General features: G+C 40.0%; 1 protein-coding gene across 2 annotated transcripts in view; it reads right to left on the reverse strand.

Annotated features, from left to right (window-relative positions):
- LOC137325178 (dihydropyrimidine dehydrogenase [NADP(+)]-like) overlaps nt 1-21,881 on the reverse strand; it is a 598,790-nt gene that overhangs the window by 171,736 nt on the left and 405,173 nt on the right. For both annotated transcript variants that reach the window (XM_067989971.1, XM_067989972.1), the window contains exon 14: nt 2,379-2,543. In XM_067989971.1, the coding sequence (XP_067846072.1) occupies nt 2,379-2,543 (165 nt within the window). The remainder of the gene's footprint in view (nt 1-2,378; nt 2,544-21,881) is intronic.

The raw sequence follows: 21,881 nt of genomic DNA on the forward strand, positions 1-21,881 counted from the left end.
CCTTCAATCTTTGGGATTCTTCTGGAGTCCCCATACACCCTCTGGCCTGTGGAGGAGCCCTGTGCAAGGCTCATTGCCAGGCTTTTTGGAACACCTCTTTTTTCGATGCCCCATGACCGCAGTCAGAGGAAAGTGAGGTGTAAAGGGTTCCTCGTTCTCATTGACTGCTCAGCCCGTGCCTACTGCAGATGCAAGCCCAGCCCAGTTACATCCTTTGAGAAAGCATTGGAAATTCTGGGAAAATATGTGGACCAATACCTGATGTAATGGGACTCTTCCCCCAATTTCCTCTTCACTTGGGGCACTGAGCATTCCCCAGGCACTATGAAGAGGAGATTTTACCTCAGGTACTTTCTCAAAGGATCTGGCATGTCTATTCAGGCCTGGTTACAAAACAACAATGCCAGAGGCCTTGTATTGGGTCACCAGGTCATGCCGTGCAGAAAGTGTTCTTTGCACGGACCTTGGATCATCTATACAAATATTTGCACAAAGGAAAAAGGATGACAAACACGTTTCTTACATTTTGAAAGATTGCTTTGTGGAGAAACTCAGCATGCTTGACAAAAATGAGAAAAACAATGATGCAGTAAACAATACTGGAACTGTGCAATAACCTTAACATCATTATAGCCAGCATTCAGGAGTCAAGGGGCTGAATTTTCCTCTGCTATGCTACCTGAAATTGGGTAGGATAGCAACGGAAATGGCAGGAAAATGAGGTTCTGAGGCCTACTGCTGCTTCCCTGCCCCAAGCTCAATTTCTATCCCCCTGTCCATGTTGGGAATGCAGCTGACTCCCCCTTCCCACCCACCACGTACAAATGCCAGCAAGGGGTGGGGGGAGGAAGGGGGATGGTGCTCAGCCTCTCGCCCCATTTTTCTCCCATTTGTCACAGGCACCACCGCTCCCCAGGAACGTCTGGTGAAAGGTGAGTGTTGGCCCAGGGTAGTGGTAGTGATAGTGGTAGTAATGGCCTCGATGGAGGGACTGGGCCTCATGCAGGCCAAGCTCTAAAAACAAGTTTTCCCCTTCTCCTCTGTGGGACTCTTTTGTCCCTTTAAATACCTGGCTATCTCTTCTGGTACTACAGCAGCCGCCCTGCTGCAGCACCCCTCGGATTTTACAGCCAGGCAGCAGCAGATTCCCTCTTGGTGGTGGGGATCCTGCCCTGAATAAGAAATGACTCCCGACCCAGGAAAATGGGTCAGGGTTGCAACAGAGTCTGAGGGGCAGGCAGCAGTCCCTGTCCCACAGCTACCCTACTGCTATAAGGAAAATGCAGTTCACGGTTTCTGTCCAATAAAAATCGAGCACAGATTACTTTCTTTGTATTTACTACTCAACATAAACATCATGGCACTGAATTTTCATGAGGGTTGCCTTGATACCCTGGCGTACCTTTGACAAGAGCTTGGCGAAACCTTCGGTGAAATGGGCCTAAAAAGGCAGAAAATGGATGTTTTTCTGAGTGTTTTGCTGATCTCCCGTTGAAGTTATGGTGGGAGATTGGGAAATTCAAGGCCTTTAGGTTATGGTAGATGACTGTGTTTAGGAATAAACATATGAATTCTAATGATTATCAGCTTGTTACCCAAGATGATAATCCATATTTAAGCATAACTTCAGCATGACAAAATGTGATTGGTCATGTTTCAAATCATAAAAGACTATATTTTTACATATCTTTACATGATTTCAAAGCTGACAAGCATTGTAGCTGCTTTAAAACTAGTTACATCGAACACAGCCTGCTAGGAGGAACATGCAAAAGTGTTTCAACCAGAATTGTATCCAGCAGGGATTGGCAGCTACACATTCTGATAAGCATTTATTTGAAAGTTCTGCAAAGAAAGTGAATCAAAGGAAGTCAACTGAAAAATCTGTCTGTTTAACCTGTTCATGAACTGTTTCATAGCCACTGTGTCATTCTGACTGACTTCAACAACTTGTTACTACATGCTTCTAAAGATGACCAACTGTGAAAAAAATCTTTCTGGCAGTCTGTCACAAAAGTGTCTGGCATGATTGATATTAATTATCTTCTGAGGTGACATGGTTGCATTGTGAAAATCCTCTGTGCAATCGAGAGACAATGAACATGTCCAATGTTCACCCCAGGCATTATATCGCGCTTCATTCATAGAAAACACAGGATGCTTATAGGAGCTGGCGTCCTGCATTACGCACAAGAGAAAGCATCCGGAGAACTGAAGCCTGGCAGATGACTGTTTTAAGAATAAGTGTAGAGAATCCTAATAATTGTTGTAGTTTGTAACCCAAAATGATAATTCATATTTAAATACAACTTCAGTTCATGTAAAATAAATGCAGGAACAGCTATAAAGGTGAAATTTAAACTGTTTATGGTGCTCACCTTATTTGGAAAATCGGCCTTTAATTCAGTAATGCTTTTGCACCAATATGCACACGTCTTCTCACTGATGAGTTCAATGTTAAGAAAGGAGCTTTGTCCAGGGCCGTAGACAGGACCAGAAGTCATTCCACGTATAATTCTTGGAGAAACATTGGTCACAATATCCTGTTAAATACAAACATACATAATCAGTAAAGAGGCAATCCATCAGCAATATTAAAAAAGCACTCTAGCCTAATCGACATATTGGGCTTGATTTTAAACGTAAATTGCGGGTGTGTTGGGGGCAGGGGTCTGCAAAAATTGCAGAAAGGCAGAGCGGGTTCGGAAGTCGGCTCCAACCCGCCGACTTCCGCGTTCCCCACAGACGCACCTGTGTGCGCGCGGGAGTCCCAAATCCGGAAGCCCCGCCGGCAATTATAGCTGACGGGATGATAGTTAAAGAACTGAATGGCTTCTGATTCACGCCTGGTAGCAGGCGTGAAGGGCCGGATCAGGAAAAAAGAAACAAAATAAATTAAATAAAAAACCATTGCACGAAGTTATAACACAAAATCAACCTATATTTTCCACCCTGCTCTGATATCCCCCTCTCCACCCTCCCGATCTCCCCCTCTTAACCCCCCAGTGTCCCCCCGATCTCCCCCTCTTTAACCCCCTTCACCCTGATCTTCCACTCTCCCCCCACCCCAGCTCTTCCGTTCCAGCGCCGGATGACGTCTCTCTCTCTCTTTCTCTCCCCCCACCTTGCATTGCAGCTTCTGTTGGTAGCCAGCCTGTCAATCAGGCTGGCTGTCGGGCGCGAAACCCGGAAAGAACTTTAATCACCATCAATTATGTTGCAATCGCGTTGGAAACAATAAGTTTTGTATATTTGGGTTTGCCACGCGCACCTTCACCAACACCCCCCCACCACCACCGCTGCCAACCCGCCACCATTTCAAAATTGAGCTCATTATGTAATTAATACTCAATTCCTCTGTCTACTTTGATCTTTCTGTCTCCCCTCCACAAAAGGCTGCTTGCTAACAAAACAACACCCTTATATGAAGAGATGGTAGGCTGTGAACATCCTTTGGCTATCTCCGAAGCTGTTCTACAATCAGTCAGTAGGCATCATATCATCAGGGGACATTGATGTGTTTGCGCTTTTCCCTCCCCCTCAGAACAGAAGGCCCAAAAACCCTTGGACCCAGCATCCTGGTATAAGTGCCGCGCCTGCCTATAACCTTTGGCATTGACCCTGCCAAAGTTCTCAGGGGTGAGGGAGGTCAATTAATTGAAATATCTGTTCAGGCACCCACGCCATTATGGGTGCATCTTGGACCCTTGCAACAAGGAAGAGGCTGGAAATTGCAGCCTCGGGTTCCAGGCCTCAGTGGGGGGGTTGCCATGATCTTCTACTGGAAAGATGCCCTTTGGCGCCCTTCATAAGGGAGCTGATAAATTTGCCTTAATGGGGTAGGTGGAACTCCGGCTCCAGCAAGACCCATGGAGACTGCCGGGGAATATTTGGGTCGCAGCCTAATTTGTGACCCTTCCACTGAACTCGCACCAAAGTTATGGCAGAAGTGCGCCAGATGTTCAATGGATTTTTGGACCACGGTATCATGTGGAGAACTAGCTAAAAACTCATGTAACTGATGTAACTGGTATATAGTAATAGGCAGCACTGGGACGTAAACCGTTTTGATCTACTATGCTGTGCCTAAATTAATACTATTAGCCAGATCCCACAATTGAAAGTTGAACAAGAAACATTGGGAGAAAATATATTTTTAGATTTACCTGTTGGGTGTTGTAGTGTAATAAATACCCAAATTACTATTCCAGTAAGCTTTGCTATATAGTTAACCACACAAGTTTTTATCGAATCAGTGTTTAATTTTTAAAAAAATAAACCAGGGAAAACATAAGGAAATGAAAGTTTAAGCAATTTAAAAAAAAATTTCAGCTCTTCAAAAGATTGTATATATTATGCATCTATGTATAACATAATATGACATTGCTGTTATGTAGGAAATTATAGATAAAGGGATACAATAAAATCAGAGAAAAGTTCAAACATTAGCAATCACTTCAAAGACCCGCATGCATTCAAAGATGAAAATGATTTAGAACCTGTTTTCTATGAATAGCTCAAGATGTAATCACACATCTCCTAATATGCTGATACTCTGCATACATTTCAGAGGTTAGAGACTGTGATACAATCCACTTCAATACTGTAATTTGACAGTTGAAGGACCAAATGGCATGTAGAATTACTACTTTAACTTTTAAATTAACCTCAACATTAACCTTACTTGGTAAATCATAGTAAAAAGTTAATTTGTTAGTAGTAGAGACAAAAGATCTTGAAGATTGAAATTACATGGAGAATAACTATAGCATTCTTACCATTAGTGCTGGAATTATAATATAAAATGCTCATAAGCATCTTGTATATATTAAGGTTATACAAGAAAAATGTAAAACATTTTGTAGCAAAATAAAATTGTAATAAACATACTTTGTACCGATTTTAGCTCAGATAGAATTTGTGCCACTCTTCGTTCAATGTCACAAACCAAACAAAGTTTTTGGACTTCTTTACTGTTATGCATTACTTAAATGATAATCTCAAGTTAAGCAAGTCTCGTTGTAAAAGATAAATACCATTGGTTAGAAAACATTACAGGGTTAAAATCATGGTGTGAGATATTTGGAACTAATGCATTCAAAACGTATGAGTGTACACATCCATTAAAATAGTGGATATAGGAATTTGATATGAACCCATTAAAATGTTCAGATACAGTGGGGTGAAATTCAACTTTGGTGGGGATGCAAAGTGGGCAGTGGCGGATTGGCTGCCTGTTAAACACCCTGCCTGATTTTCTTTTTCAGAGACTTCAGTGGAAAGGAAAATTGGACGGGGTGTGTAATGGGCAGCCAATCCACCATCACCCTTTTCTGTCCCCTGCCAAAGTTGAATTTCACCCCAGTGTGCTTTCAATCCAAGTGCATATTTCAAACTGTTATTCTTCGAACAGTTCAAAGTATCATTTTGTGTAGAGTTAGTAAGCAGAGACTGAGTGAATTGTTTGAACAACAATATAAATCAGTAGTGTTTTTAGTAGGACTCAGGTTCTAATATTTGCCTTCAGAACTGTTTTGACTATTTTGTAAACATACATTAATATTTAGAAAAAAGCAGAAAATGTTGGCAGTACCCACATTTGTTAAGACAAACGACAGGTTGACATTTTGGAAGGAAGAATGAGAAGAGGCAATATAAACTAAATGGTACAATTTTAAAGGACTGCAGGAACAGAGAAACCTGGGGTTCACATACACAAATCTTTGAAGGGGCAGGACAAGTTGATAAGGCTGTTAAAAAAGCATAAGGGATCCTGGGCTTTATAAATATACGTATAGAGTACAAAAGTAAGAAAGTTCTGATAACCTTTTATAAATCACTGATTAGGCCTCAGCCGGATTATGGATTATTGTGTCCAATTCTGGGCACCACATTTTAGGAATGATGTCAAGGCCTTGGAGAGAGTGCAGAGAATATTTACTAGAATGATACCAGGGATGAGGGACATCAGTTATGTGGACAGACTGGAGAAGCTGGGATTGCTCTTCTTAGAGCAGAGAAGATTAAGGAGAGATTTAATGGAGGTGTTCAAAATTATGAAAGGTTTAGATAGATGGTTGATGGTGAGGAGAAACAATGTAGACTGCAGGAAGATATCAATGGACTGGTCAGGTAGGCAGAAAAGTGGCAATTGGCATTCAATCGGAGAAATGTGAGGTAATGCATTTGGGGAGGGCAAACAAGGCAAGGGAGTACACAATAAATGGGAGGATACTGAAAAGTGTAGGGGAAGTGAAGGACCTTGGAGTGCATGTCCACAGATCCCTGAAGGTAGCAGGGCAGATAGATAAGGTGGTTATGAAGGCATATGGAATACTTTACTTTATTAGCCGAGGCACAGAATATAAGAGCAGGGAGATTATGCTGGGATTGTATAAAACACTGGTTAGGCCACAGCTCGAGTACTGTGTACAGTTCTGGTCACCACATCACAGGAGGATGTAATTGCACTAGCGAGGGTACAGAGGATATTTACGAGGATGTTGCCAGGATTGGAGAATTTTAGCTATGAGGAAAGATTGGATAGGCTTTGCAACAGGGGGGCTGAGGGGTGATTTAAGTGAGGTGTAAAAAATTATGAAGGGTCTAGATAGAGTGGATAGGAATGACCTACTTCTCTTAGCAGAGAGGTCAATAACCAGGGGGCATAGATTTAAAGTGATTGGTAGAAGGATTAGAGGGGAGCTGTGGAAAAATGTTTTCACCCAGAGGGTGGTGAGGGTCTGGAACTCACTGCCTGAAAGGATGGTAGAGGCAGAAACCCTCAACACATTTATAAAGTACCTGGATGTGCACCTGAAGTGCGTAACCTACAGGGCTACAGACCAAGTGCTGGAAAGTGGGATTAGGCTGGGTGGCTCATTTTCGGCCGGCGCGGACACGATGGGCCGAATGGCCTCCTTCTGTGCTGTAAATTTTCTATGATTCAATGAATAAACAAGGAGAAACTGCTTTCACTGGCAGGAGGGTCGGTAACCAGAAGACACAGATTTAAGTTAATTGGCAAAAGAAGCAGAAGGTTGAGGAGAATTTTTTTAAGCAGCGAGTTGTTATGATCTGGAATGCACTGCCTGAAAGGGTGACGGAAGCAGGTTCAATAGTAACTTTTAAAAGAGAATTGGATAAATATTTGAAAAGGAAAATTTGCAGGACTATGGGAAAATAGCAGGGACTAAGTGGACAACTCTTTCAAAGAGCTGGCACAGGCATGATGGGCTGTATGTCCTCCTTCTGTGTCATATTATTCAATAATTCTATGAACCATTGTAAAGACTGAAAACTGGAAGATAAATAAGCCCTGAAATGGGATTGATCAAAACAAAGGGAAGAGGGGGTTTGGAGAACAACAGGTAGGAATTGAAATGCCAAAGAAAGGCCATAATGGCATGAATGCCTCGTAAACAGTTTTTTTTTTGAAAAGTTGGAAGGAAGTGAAAACTGGTGGATGATATATGAAATGTCATCTTAGTGAAGCAATGAAAAGGCACTTAAATGGAATGACAAGCCTTCATTCACAGTGCATTAGGGAGCAATAGCTTTCCAACTCTTTCACCTGGAACCAGTGTTTTGGTACTCCCTTCATAAGTCCTTCTTTCATGCTGCACCACACAACTCCAGCCTCTCACATTGCAGGATCCTTCTAACACAAAACAAAAAGCAAAATACTGCAGACGCTAGAAATACGAAATAAAAACAGAAAATGCTGGAAACACTCTGATGAAAGGTCATCAACCTGAAACATTAACCCTATGTTTCTCTCTCCAAGATGCTGAATTTCCAGCTTTTTCTGTTTTTATTTCTTCTAACACTTGTCCTTCTGGTTGCATCTGCTGTCTGCTACCACCTGAGAGATTCTCTTTATCTGCCTACAATCACTTAATGCTGTTAATATTGTTCCCGAAGAAACTGAGAAGTTGGTCGTCATTCAATGAGCTCTGGTACAGGTCATAGGTGCCAGAAAGACAGAAGTTCATGTATGGAATGAATGGTGGAAGGTTGGGGAGATGTTATGATGCAATGTTGCTATGGGTACCACTTTAATCCAAGGAAAATGTCCTGCTAATGATCTCCCTATGAATGTCCCTTGTAGCTGGCACAGAAGAGTCTTCTGAATACTGATCCCACATGTGGCTGAGATCCAAGTTCCGCAGCAGCTAGGCCCATTTCCTCCTGGGACCACATTTCAAGCGCAGCAAGCAACCATGATGCAGGTGTCTTGCTTGGGGGCAATATAGCAGTGTTCCTTGAGGTCTATCAAGGCAGTGATGGTGTAGATGTCACACAACATTATAGGACAGGTTCGATGGGCCAGCTGATCTTTGCTGTCCCTCATTTTCATATATATTCGAAGATTTCACATGTTGCATCTGGCTATTAATTAAGTCACATGAGGAGTCATTTAAAAAAAATATTACTAATGTTGCTAGTTAACTTTCACTAAAATCTATTGCTAGCCCTACATCCATGAACCCTCTGTTTTTTCTGATGAGACAAACCTAACTCTTTTACTATTTACCAATTAACCACAATTTACATATTTTAATTAAGAACCAAGCAATATAAAACAATTAGGATAATCAGTGTGCTAACTGGATTCCATAACATTTAGACAGTTTTCCAGAGAGATAGGCAAAAAAACCTTAATTAGTGCTAATTAGTACCGATTTGCATATGTTTGATAAAGCGTACAGTTGCCATAATATAGGATTATTTATCTTTGTATCTGCCAAATGCTGGCATTTTAGAGGATGAAATAATTTTCACACTAGATTTACATGTTAAGTGGTTTAAAGTGTGTGTTGAAGCCACGTTAATTTTATTTGCAAACCCTCAGATTTACAAGTCAAATTCCATCAACAAAAAAAAAGCACTATAGATAAAAGTGGTGACTGAAAAGCAGTGACAAATATGTTAAAATGAAATTTCATTATCTTTCATCTATTTTCAAAACACCACATTATCTTTTAGTATCTGAATGTATCTTACATAAAATGAACTTTGGCTGTAGTCTTTAGACTGACCATGAAATAACTTAGCTGCCACTGCCATCACCATATTTTCCTATGTATTTCAGTCTGTCTCAAGAAGACTCACTTTATCCATATCCATTATTGACCTCATTTATTCGTCATCAAATATAGGACTTGCTTAGATAATTTTTACAGAATTCAGCGCAGAGAAACATACAGAATATTTATTAGACCCACAAATTCTAACAGATGAAATTACTCAATACGATCTGCAATATACAGACAGTTAAAATTATATTTCCAGCAAAGAAAAAAATAATAAAGCACCTAGTACTCCTTTCCTGAAATCTAATTTTGCACTGTTTTTGAATTTTAACTTGAAATATTGTTTACTTGATAAATTTTATATTTCATACATCTATACATACTATAATTTCAGCATACCAGAGGTAAAACAGAAATGTATGTTTTAGCATAAAAATGTTACTTACCAGGCAAATAGTATGTTACAGATTTGATCATACCTACCAGCAAGAACACAGCTTGTGTTTTCACACATGCTCAGACAGCTCAAAAAAGCATGACAAACCCTAATTTTCACAAAGGAAAGCTGTTAATCTTTCCTCAGACCATACCATACAACGGAATCAATATGAATTATATGTAGCTGTAAGAAACTGCTTGCTAAATATAGCAAATTCCTTTTAAATGCAGCAACAACAGGATATTTATAAATTCATTGTATAATGCAGGTAAGCTTCCATTCTTCTATATTATTTATACAGATCAGAAATAGTATCAAATGAGTGGGAATTTTTAAGCATTGAAAAAAAAAATCACCCCAAGTACCTGTAGGCATATTGCAATCACAATATAGATGAATGTTGAGCCTTTACAAAAACATATTTATGTATGTTGAATTGCCTATATAGATCTAATAATTTTTTTTAATGAACCGCACAGTCATTGATTCCCACCTCCAAATGTGAAGGGGTAGGATAAAGTGACTACGTTCTTAATAAGACGTATATATTGTGTTCTAACATTAATTGGAGCTTATCATTGACACTATCAAATAATGGGACGAGCACCCAACCAATCACTCTCAAGTTTTAATTACGAATAATATCCACTCATTGAAACTTTCAAATTTCCTACTCACTCATTATGTTTAACTCATTTGTTCCTTGCTCAGCCTCAGAACACCAAACAGCAATACTGGATGCCCAATGGGTCCTGTTCCTTCTTCCCCTTTCTCTCTCTCTCTCAGAACACTCTACTTCATGTCTGATCTCTCAGTAATTCCCTTTACACTAAACTGTACACGAATAGCACTGCGTATCCTGGTGGTTGTGCAATCTGTAGTTCAATGTTACTCACTGGTTGAAATGATACTGAATCAATTGGCTGTGGCCAGGTAAAGTCACTTTGGAAAGAAAGGTAAGTGCAGAGGGCAATTAACATGGAATCACAGAAAGTTACGGCAGAGAAGGAGGTCATTCGGCCCATCGTGTCCATGCCGGCCGTAGAAGAGCTATCCAGCTTAATCCCACTTTCCAGCACTTGGTCCATCGCCTGTAGGTGACGGCACTTCAAGTGCACATCCAAGTACTTTCTAAATGAATTGATGGTTTCTGCCTCTACCACCCTTTCAGGCAGTGAGTTCTAGGCCCCCACTCGCCCTCTGATTTTTCTGCTTCCTGCCAGGTGATGCTACAGCCTCCACATGACGCCTGCCTTCTAGACATGATGGAGATTGGAAACTGAGCACTTTTAAAATAAATATTTTTTCCATCATCAATCTTTTCTATTATTGGCCATTGTTTTTTATTGCTGAATTATATACTATTATATCTCAATGCAATTTGATTTTTTAATGTGTATTTGAAAGTATTTTATTGTGTTATTTGATCAGCACATATTCCATATTTTGTGAGTTAATACAGTTTACTGTAATCTAAATAAAACATTTCTTGATTTTAGATTAAAAAAATAATTATCTGACTGTTATATTCATTCCCTTCTACACTGAAATAAATTGTGGTACAAAGCATAAAATGGATGCTTTTTTTGTTTGCTAAAATGATTGTCAACTATTGGTGGCACAGCAACATTAAAAGTGTAGAACGGTCTATGTCCTTCAGAATATACAGATGTCATATCAATTCTGACTCGTTTTCCACTCTCTGCTTTTAAAGGTTCAGATGTCATAAGCAGATACCACATGACCTGTGTGATGAGTTAAGTGGAATGTAACGATAAACTGATGGTTTACATCCAAGGATTCTAAGAGAAACCAGGGAAGAAATAGCAGAGGCTCTGATTATAATTCTTTTTCTATGAAAAGGAAAATTGTGCCAGAGGAGTGGCATATATGACACCTCTCACCAAAAAAGGAGATTGGGATAAGACAACAGATTATAGGCCAGTTAGTCTTACTTTAGTTGTTGGTAAACAACTATAGTCTACAATATAAGCCAAAATTACAAAACACCTGGAAAAACATGAGCTAATCAGGGCCAGACAGCATGGATTTCTAAAAAATATGTTGTGCTTCACCAACATTATAGAAATCTTTGGGGAAAAAAAGGATAGCTAAAAGAAATGAACTGCATGTGCTTTATATGGAGTTTAATAAAGAGATTTGATAAGAGACTTATACCAAAGCCAATGGCACATAGCATTAAAGGGAATGTGGGCACATGGCTAAAGAGATGGTGGGAGGGCAAAAAGTGAAGAGTAGGAATAAAAGAAAGTTAATTGAAATGAAATGGTATGGTGAGAGGTGTTCCACAGAGGTCCATGTTGAGGCAGCTCTTATTTACTATGTAAATGAATATAAATGACCTGTGCTTACGAATTGGAAAATTGTGACAAGGATAATGAGAGACTGCAGGAGAACATGGATAGGCTAGCAGGATGGGTGGCAGATACTGTTCACTGTGGAAAAATATGAAGTGATACATTTTGGAAGTGAGAATAGAGAAAAACAAGTTACACCATCAATGATAAGATTTTAAATGGAGCAGACGAACAGTGACCATGATGTGCAAATAGACAGGTTATTAAAAGATGGCAGCACAAGCAGATAAGGCTATAAAAAGGCAAATACAATCCTTACTTTTGCACATAGAGGCACAGAATACTAAAACAAGGAGGGCAATGTTTCCTTTGTATAAGACCTTAGTTCAGCCACAGTTAGAGTACTGTGTAAAGTTTGCGACACCCTATTATAAGGCATACATGCAATGGAAAAGGTGCTGTGTAGATTCATTAGGATGTTACCAGGAATGAAGAGCTACAATTATGAAAAGAGACTTGTGAAGTTTGGGTTTTATTTATTAATGCTGAGAAGGTTAATAATCTGATAAAGGTCTTCAAGATAATAAAAGATTACAATAGATAAGTAGTGATAGATTGATTCCACTGCTTGGCAACATGTAATGATCGGAGACCAATTTAAGATAAGCAGAAAGAGAATTAAAGTGGATCTATGAAAATAAATATTTACATAGAGTCCATAAATTCTTCAAAAAAATTAGATAGTTTGACAGAGAAAGGTTGAAGGAAATGAAAAATTACAGAAGTGGAATTAGATCAAGTGGCTTATGTGGAGAAAAACACTGGCGCAGATTCGATGGGCTGAATGGTTTGTTTCTGTGCAGTAACATTCTATGGTTCTGTGACATCAATCACATCCCACAGCATCAGTGAAAGTGACTATGACATTCATCAAACTCCAACCTGACAAGCCATGCACACCATTCAGTCAACAATGGGCTAAGTAATTCTTCAATTCAATAGTACTTTAGTTTGAATCACATTATATTGGCTCTTCTCTTTTTTTTCCTTATGTATTTTAATGCTTGTCAATTTTCTATCTTTTCTCCTGAAGGTGTTGACTCTTTGCTGGAGTAAAATTCCAGCTATGAAGGTCACTCCACTAAAAGGCTATTATGTACGAGTATGTACGAGTCTTGTCAGTGAGTTTTGACAAGCTATTTGACCGAAGAGCCCATCACAGCTGAGCCCATGCTGTCCTCACGTGTGCATTTTCTGCAGGTGTCACTGCGTTGTGATTAGGATCGGGAACCCTGGCCAATTTTTCCCTCCCTAGTCCAGTGACACTAAAACTAATTGTAATGCCCTTATTGTTGTCCCTGATGACTGACCACAGAATCAAACCTGGGATCCTCAAGTGTCTGTATGTATCAACTACTCACTGCATAAACAGAATTAACAGGAACTTTACATCAGCTTTGCAATGTCCCAAGAGCAACAGAAAGCCAAAGATAAATTCTTTGCCACTTCTAACTTCTGTAATATATTGAGAACTATTGACTCTACCCACATACTCATTCACGCACCTGCTGAGAACACATTACTGAAGCAGAAAAGGCTTCATCTGGTAATGTGCAGGTGGTATGCATCATAACAGTTGCGTGTGCCCATTACTCAGGCATCACCCACAATTCATTTATCATTGCCAATTCTGGACTCGGTAGAAAGTTTAAAAGGAGAACTGAATGGAAGATGGTTGTTGAGTAAGATATTAATCTAAGAATTTCAGCTGCCTACTGCATGTGTGATCTTTTTAATGAATGATATCTCATCTTGTACAGATGACAGAAACTATCAACAACAATCGCATTTATATCGTGCTTTTAACATGGAAAAATGTCCTAAGGCACTGCATAAGAAATATCAGATGTCAAGCAAAAGAAGCAGAGATTCGGAGGAGTGACCAAAAGCTTAGTTAAAGAGGTGGGGTTTAAGGAGTCTCTTAAAGGAGGAGAAAGAGGTGAAGCGGCAGAGGGGTTCACGGAGGGAATTACAGACTGTGTTTGGTCTAATTGTTTGAGGACATGGCCAACAATGATGGAGCAAAGGGGAGAGTGCACAAGAGGCTGGAATCAGAGGAATGGAGAGTATGGAGTGGGGGGAGGTTTTAGGGCTGGAGGAGGTTACTTAGATGGTGAGAGATGAATTCACGGAGTGATTTAAACACAAGAAAGAGAATTTTAAAATTTTAAATTTGAGGCACTGGGGAACTGGGAGCCAATGTAGGTTAGTGAGATTGGAGTGAGCAAGACTTGATGCAGGATACCATATAGACAACAGAGTTTTGGTTGAGGTGAAGTTTACAGAGTGCACAGGATAGGAGGCCAGCCAGGAGAGCACTGAAGTAAACAAATCTGCAGGTGACAAAGACACAAATGAGGCTTTCAGCAACAGATGGACAAAGTGGGAGTGGAGGTGAGCAATGTCACGGAGGTGGAAGTTGGCAGGATTGTGATGGAGACACTTATGGTCGGAAACTCACCTCCGGTCAAACAGGACACCGAGGTTGCAAACAATCTGGTTCAGCCTGAATAGTGACTGTGAAAGTGGCCAGGGTTGGTGTCAAGACTATAGTTTGTATCTGGGACTGAAGATGACGACTTCGATCTTTCGAAATATTAGCTGGAGGAAATTGAGGTTTATTCAAGACAGTAATTCAGATGAGCAGTCTGATATGACAAGAGGCTGTGGAACGGTTGACAGAGGTAGAACTGGGTGTCATCAGCGTATATATGGAAGGTAACCCCTTGTCTAGGGATGATGTTGTCAAGGAGCTGCATGTAGATGAAAAAGAGGGAGATAAGGACAAATCCTTTACATTGAATTACATCAAAACTACAGCAGAGAAACAGGCCATTCGGCCCAACTGGTCTATGCTGGCGTTTATGCTCCTTAGGGCACTCCTGAGGTGATATATTCTTAGATATCACAGTACAGATCTAAGAAGCTCTCCAAATACTTTTGCTATCCGTTGCATCTTCCACCATGTGGCAATAACTTTGTGGTATTTCTGTCATCTGTCAGATAACAACAATGCCAGATGGATAGTGAAGGCAAAAATGAGATTAGATAGCCAGGATGGACATTATTGTTTTGTATAAGGGAGACTGTTATATGTGCTGTACTATAACAAAGGTGGTGTGTAAATGGCATGTACTTCTTGAGGGATAATGCAGTAGCAAAATCAAAACTTTCTTGGGGAGATTATGCTGTAATACCCTTTGAAATTTATTTCCAATTAACACTATTTCACAGAAATGAACTACAGTTATTTCACATCTTAAAATGATTCACTGAATATATAATTACTATTATATGAAGGAGACTTTATTTATTTGGCTTTATCAGGGATTATTAAATGCCACTTCTGAATTGAAACTGAATTCTCAACTTTCAATTTATAAGAATATTCTGATGGTTTATTGTTATTGCAGTTTTCCCAAATGTATTCCTACACAACTAGACTTTGTGACTTATGAGACAGAGTAAGAACTATTGCTGGGAATATCAGTGGGGGGTGGTTCTCCCGATCAGACACCTTAACTTTGGTGGAAGGTTGGCGGAAACCCGCGATGAACTGCGTAAATGGGGTTTTCGCCAATCTTCTGCCCAAGTTACAGTGGCCAATCGGGAGAACACCCTGAGGTACTTCTTGGTGTACATCACTAGCAACTCAATCAATAGTAATTAAGCAGTTAGTAGGATGGAAGAGGACTTCCATAAATACAAGAGATCACCTGATCCTGAACAGCCATTTTACAAGAGCAGAAGAGAAATCTCACACCACCTTTCTTCTTTTACTTCCATTTGTTTACCTTTTGCATCTATATTGTGTTTTCATTACTTTTGCCGGTCATTTAATGATGGTAGTTCTTATTGATGGCTCTTAATAAATTGATTGAATTGCTATATAGACTTTATATATTTCACTTTTATAATTTCACTGATGCTGAGATGTATAACTGAGAACATTAATGATACTTTGGCCACCCGTTTTAATTTCTGCAGATATGCATAAGGCATTAAGTATATACAGTACTACAAATGCTTTATTATCACTGTTTTTCTAGGTTTAAACTTATGTAATCTATTGCAAAATACATTACAAATCTGACTTTTTGTGTGAGCGTTTGTGCTGTTTCCATTACAGGTGCCCAGTATTCTCAAGTTCAGGTGTAGTGTGGCTTTTTGCACAGTAAAATTCCCTGTTCTCTGCCAAACTAAAGCCCTCAGTCTTAACCTCTTCAGAGCAGTCCCGACTGCCTTATATGATATTTTTCCAATTCTTACATCAGGTACCTTGTGGCTTCTCAGTGTGAGATTGCCAATTTCATGCCATTTAGTGCTGTAGGTCTATGCCAACTGGGAACTAGAACTAGGACTGCCCGAACTCATTTCATGCCAGACTACTACAGCCAGCAGATAAGAGGCGGTATCAGTCTGGTCTGGATTCAAGCACAAATCACAGAAATGAAAAGCCTGTGTCTAACCAGATGAATCACCCAGTCCCCTAACAAGTAATGGATCTTCAGTACAAGTTCATGTACCGGAGATTTTGGAAGTTGGCTCACGTTAAAAAAAAACATTTTTAGATGGTTTGGGAAATCCTGAAAGCAGGTGAACAACAAAAACTGTATATTAAAGTTTTAAGTGAAATATTTACAGTATGTACATCACAATTGCCATCTTGGTTATTATAAAAACAGTTTGCATAATGCTTTTTCTAAATGAGCAAGTGTATGAGTCTTAGAAAAATAGTGCAGATAGAGAAATATATGTTTGCCCAAAGTATTTTTTTAAATTGAGATAGTTGACAATAGGTACTTAAAAATGTTCAAATTAACAAATATCTTATTTAAACATCCTACTTGCTAAGTCTTGACATGAAATCTTATCCAGACTCTTTATTGTCCGCAACAGTTTCTACTTCTGATAAGCTGCTAAGCTTGTATTAATTATACAACACATCAAGTCTCACAATGATAAAAACAGAATGTATATTCAATTGAAAACCTCGTGGAACACCTCTTTATTAGATCAATGAGCATTATTTTTCACATTTTAAAAGACATAGCACTGTACAATAGTTCTTTTTAAAGATCAGTAAAGAAGCTGTTCAGATTGATTTACATTTCCTATTAGAGTACCCATTTTCTGTGTTTGAATACCACTAATTTCCTCTCGCTTAACTAAGACAGATTTAGGTAGTTGGTAATAAGAGTAATTATATTATAGTATAATCTTTTGCTAATTCATCGCTAAAAAGAATCCTTTTGTTCATTCTAAAACATCACAACAATTTAGAAACTGAACAGTCTATACAGCTGATAACATCAGCAATTTGAATTCCATGAAGCTGTAAGATTATTCGTTTCCAGCAGTAAATCTCTGTGTCATATAATTATAGTGAATTAGAGAGGACCAAGCATTAATCATTATAAATAGATGCAACAGAAAAATCAGAGCACTGCTGTTAGTACACAGTGACATGCTCTTAGCACTTTACGTATTGTGCGCAGAGTTGAAATGTAAATGTAATGCCAGTTAGAAACTTGAGCTGTATTTTGTGCAAAAAATATCTTTGTATCATAACTTTAAATACAGGTGTTTGTGATCCAGTTTTGCAACTTAATATGAATGCGTTTGACAAAACTATTAAGATATAGACCTCATTAGCTGTACCCTACTAGCAGATGCTATCTATCAATTATTTAAGATAATCTAATAGCCAGCCATAACTCAACAACTGCACCATGACAGACTTTGATTTTGTGGTGATGTTTTATCCTTATATATTTTCACATAAAATGTCAGTTGACATATTCCAAGTTTTAGCAGTTGTTATATATAATGTTTAGAATTATGATGTCTAATCTAAATTTGATTAACACACTATTAAAATGGCTGAACTATATATGTGATTAATGACCTATTGTATCAAAAAACAAAATTACTCATCTGTAGGTTCTTCATTCTTCAAAGTAAGTTATCCTTCATACTGAAAGCAGTGCCAAGGATAAAGTTAGCATGCCAATATGGAGAACACAAATCCCTAGAGACACCTGCCTTTTTAAGGCCTTTTAATTTGGAACCCTGTGACCTCTTCCTCCCCACACTTTTATAAACGTATATACATACAGCACCCTCATGTGGCCGTGCTCCACCTTTTTAACTAGGAGGGTGGAGCAGAAAAGCTTTAATCAAAAAAAGAGTAAGGAATATGTGCCTTTGATGCTTGTACATATGTATGTTAAACTAGGAATAAATAATTGGTAAATAATAAATTTGTAGAGTTAACAATGGCTGTGTATCTCTTTTGTAGAGACATTAAGCTTTTTTTTGTTAATCATGTCCCAAAACAACAAGTATATATCAACCAACCACACAGGTGCAGTACATGCAAAGTCCCAAAATGAGTGGCTTAGGTAATCCTTAGATAGTATGCAGAGGGTAAGAGTAAGGGCAATTTGGTATGCAGAGACCAAAGATTGAAGAATATTACACCAAAAAGGAAACAATGTGCCATTCTTCTACGTTTGATAGCTCTATATACCACAGGTAACTATCCCAAGGTTACTACATTTTTAGTTGGAGGGAGACCCTGTGTTTTTAGAATTCAGAAAGACAGTATAGCTCTGCTAAACTGTATATCCACATTTGTAGCCAAATCCAAATAATAACCATCATTTTCAGTTGAATTTGATCTGAACATAAGAAGCAGAGAGCAGGCAGTTGTGATTGAGATGCTGCGACAGGTTCTCATTGACTGCAGCTGCTCTGATCTTTGTCATGATTGGCAGCAGGGACACTGGTCTGTAGTTATCATACAGGCTTTCAGCTATTGAAGTCTAAGTTTGATTCTCTCTTGTGGATAGTCAGATGTTTGCTGTTTTCCACTCAGAGGGAATAACATTTGTTGACAGGGACAGTTGAAGCAGATAAGCCAGGGAGAGTAGCTAAATCTTTGGATGGCTTTAAGAGCCAGGACCAGCGGGCAATAGTTTTCCCAGGTTCAAGCTTATGAAGGAGCTATTTAACTTTCTTTCTTCCTGATCCTCATTCAGCTGACTGGGTTGTTATAGTTCAATAGGCTTTTGGTACCTGGTCTTAGGTGATTTTATTGATTATGGTATTTAACAACTTTCGCATCGATACTGATTCTGTCTTTCTTAAGACGAGCTATAATACCACTGGACCTGATGTTGGAAACATTTAACTATGCTCCATCACTGGGACTGAAGAATTATGCAGTTTAGATTTTATCTCTGCTTCATACTTATTTCAAGTTCATGAAAATGGATTACAACATCAGGACTTGGCATGTAGATTTCCTATTTTTTTGGCTGCCTGTTTTCTGTATCTATTCAAACATTCAGACATTTTGGCTGTAAGGAGGTCCAATACCTAGATACTCAGATTAGGCTTGATGCTTTGCAGCATTAATATGATCTGCTTGGCCTGAGCCCAGGGGGAGTCTGGAGCTTGCCACTGGCTAGATAGAATGCCAAGCTTGGTTATACAGATAAATCATTAGGGCGACACCATTAAGAAACTGCAAACAATCATAACATGGCTAAAATGGTCTTTTGGTTCACCTGTTAGCCAATCACCAGTTAACAATTGAAATTACTAGTAGAAGAATGGTGCATCTACTGTAGATCATCAATTATTTCAATAGTGTTTGAGTTTCCTTTCTTTGCAGAGTAAGAAAGAAAGGAAGACTTGTACTTATATGGTGCCTCTCACAACCTCAGGATGTTCCAAAGCACTTTACAGCCAATGAAATACTTCTGATATCCAGTCACTGTTGGGTACTTCTGTCCAAAGGAATTTGGAAATGTGTGATCAATTCTTGCCTCAAAAGAATTTCAACCCATACTTACAATACAGGACAACTCAGGTGCAATTCATGGCTGGGGATAGACAAAACTTTATTTATTATTTACTTCATTGAGAATGAGTCACAGGCAGTCAGTTTATCTCAACTGTCAGAAGTTGTGATACCAATCAAAGGCGACCATTTGGCTTAAAGGCCACAAAATGTTTGCAAAATGTAAAGCAAATAACTTAGTGGGCTGAACCAGCAATGGTAGACAATGATTTCTAGGAATAATTTATGACATATCTTACATTTATGGGTAAAATCACCAATCCCATGCTCCCCACAGGAGTTGCATTTCAAGAGAGTGCAGGTTGGAGATAGGACTACAACTCTATTGCACTGATTCTCCAATCTTGACCCCGGACCCCATGAAATCTCATGGCACCAGATCAAAAATGGGCAAGGAAACCTCCTGCTGATTACCACCTACTGTCCTCCCTCAGCTGATGAATCAGTCCTCCTCCATGTTGAGCACCACTTGGAGAAAGCACTGAGGGTAGCAAGGGCACAGAATGTACTCTGGATGGGGGACTTCAATATCCATCATCAAGAGTGGCTCGGTAGCACCACTACTGACTGAGCTGGCCGAGTCCTGAAGGACATAGCTGTCAGAATGGGCCTGCGGCAGGCGGTGAGCAAACCAACACGAGGGAAAAACCTACTTGATCTCGTCCTCACCAATCTACCTGTCGCAGATGCATCTGTCCATGACAGTATTGGTAGGAGTGACCACCGCACAGTCCTCGTGGAGATGAAGTCCCGTCTTCGCACTGAGGACACCATCCAACGTGTTGTGTGGCACTATCACCGTGCTAAATGGGATAGATTCAGAACAGATCTAGCAGCTCAAAACTGGGCATCCATGAGGCGCTATGGGCCATCAGCAGCAGCAGAATTGTATTCCAGCACAATCTGTAACCTCATGGCCCAGCATATTCCTCACTCTACCATTACCAACAAGCCTGGGGATCAACCCTGGTTCAATGAGGAGTGTAGAAGAGCATGCCAGGAACAGCACCAGGCGTACCTAAAAATGAGGTGCCAACCTGGTGAAGCTACAACACAGGACTACATGCATGCCAAACAGCAGAAGCAACATGCTATAGACAGAGCTAAGCAATTCCACAACCAACGGATCAGATCAAAGCTCTGCAGTCCTGCCACATCCAGTCGTGAATGGTGGTGGACAATTAAACAACTAACGGGAGGAGGAGGCTCTGTAAACATCCCCATCCTCAATGATGGCGGAGTCCAGCACGTGAGTGCAAAAGACAAGGCTGAAGCGTTTGCAACCATCTTCAGCCAGAAGTGCCGAATGGGTGATCCATTTCAGCCTCCTCCCGATATCCCCACCATCACAGAAGCCAGTCTTCAGCCAATTCGATTCACTCCACGTGATATCAAGAAATGGCTGAGTGCACTGGATAAAACAAAGGATATGGGCCCCGACAACATCCCGGCTGTAGTGCTGAAGACTTGTGCTCCAGAACTAGCTGCGCCTCTAGCCAAACTGTTCCATTACAGCTACAACATTGGCATCTACCGGACAATGTGGAAAATTGCCCAGGTATGTCTTGTCCACCAAAAGCAGGACAAATCCAATCCGGCCAATTACCGCCCCATCAGTCTACTCTCAATCATCAGCAAAGTGATGGAAGGTGTCGTCGACAGTGCTATCAAGCGGCACTTACTCACCAATAACCTGCTCACTGATGCTCAGTTTGGGTTCCGCCAGGACCATTCAGCTCCAGACCTCATTACAGCCTTGGTCCAGATATGGACAAAAGAGCTGAATTCCAGAGGTGAGGTGAGAGTGACTGCCCTTGACATCAAGGCAGCATTTGACCGAGTTTAGCACCAAAGGAGCCCTAGTAAAATTGAAGTCAATGGGAATCTGGGGGAAAACTCTCCAGTGGCTGGAGTCATACCTAGCACAAAGGAAGATGGTAGTGGTTGTTGGAGGCCAATCATCTCAGCCCCAGGACATTGCTGCAAGAGTTCCTCAGGGCAGTGTCCTAGGCCCAACCATCTTTAGCTGCTTCATCAATGACCTTCCCTCTATCATAAGGTCAGAAATGGGAATGTTTGCTGATGATTGCACAGTGTTCAGTTCCATTCGCAGCCCCTCAGATAATGAAGCAGTCCGAGCCTGCATCCAGCAAGACCTG

This window comes from Heptranchias perlo, chromosome 9, assembly GCF_035084215.1.
Source record: "Heptranchias perlo isolate sHepPer1 chromosome 9, sHepPer1.hap1, whole genome shotgun sequence".
Taxonomy (NCBI): domain Eukaryota; kingdom Metazoa; phylum Chordata; class Chondrichthyes; order Hexanchiformes; family Hexanchidae; genus Heptranchias; species Heptranchias perlo.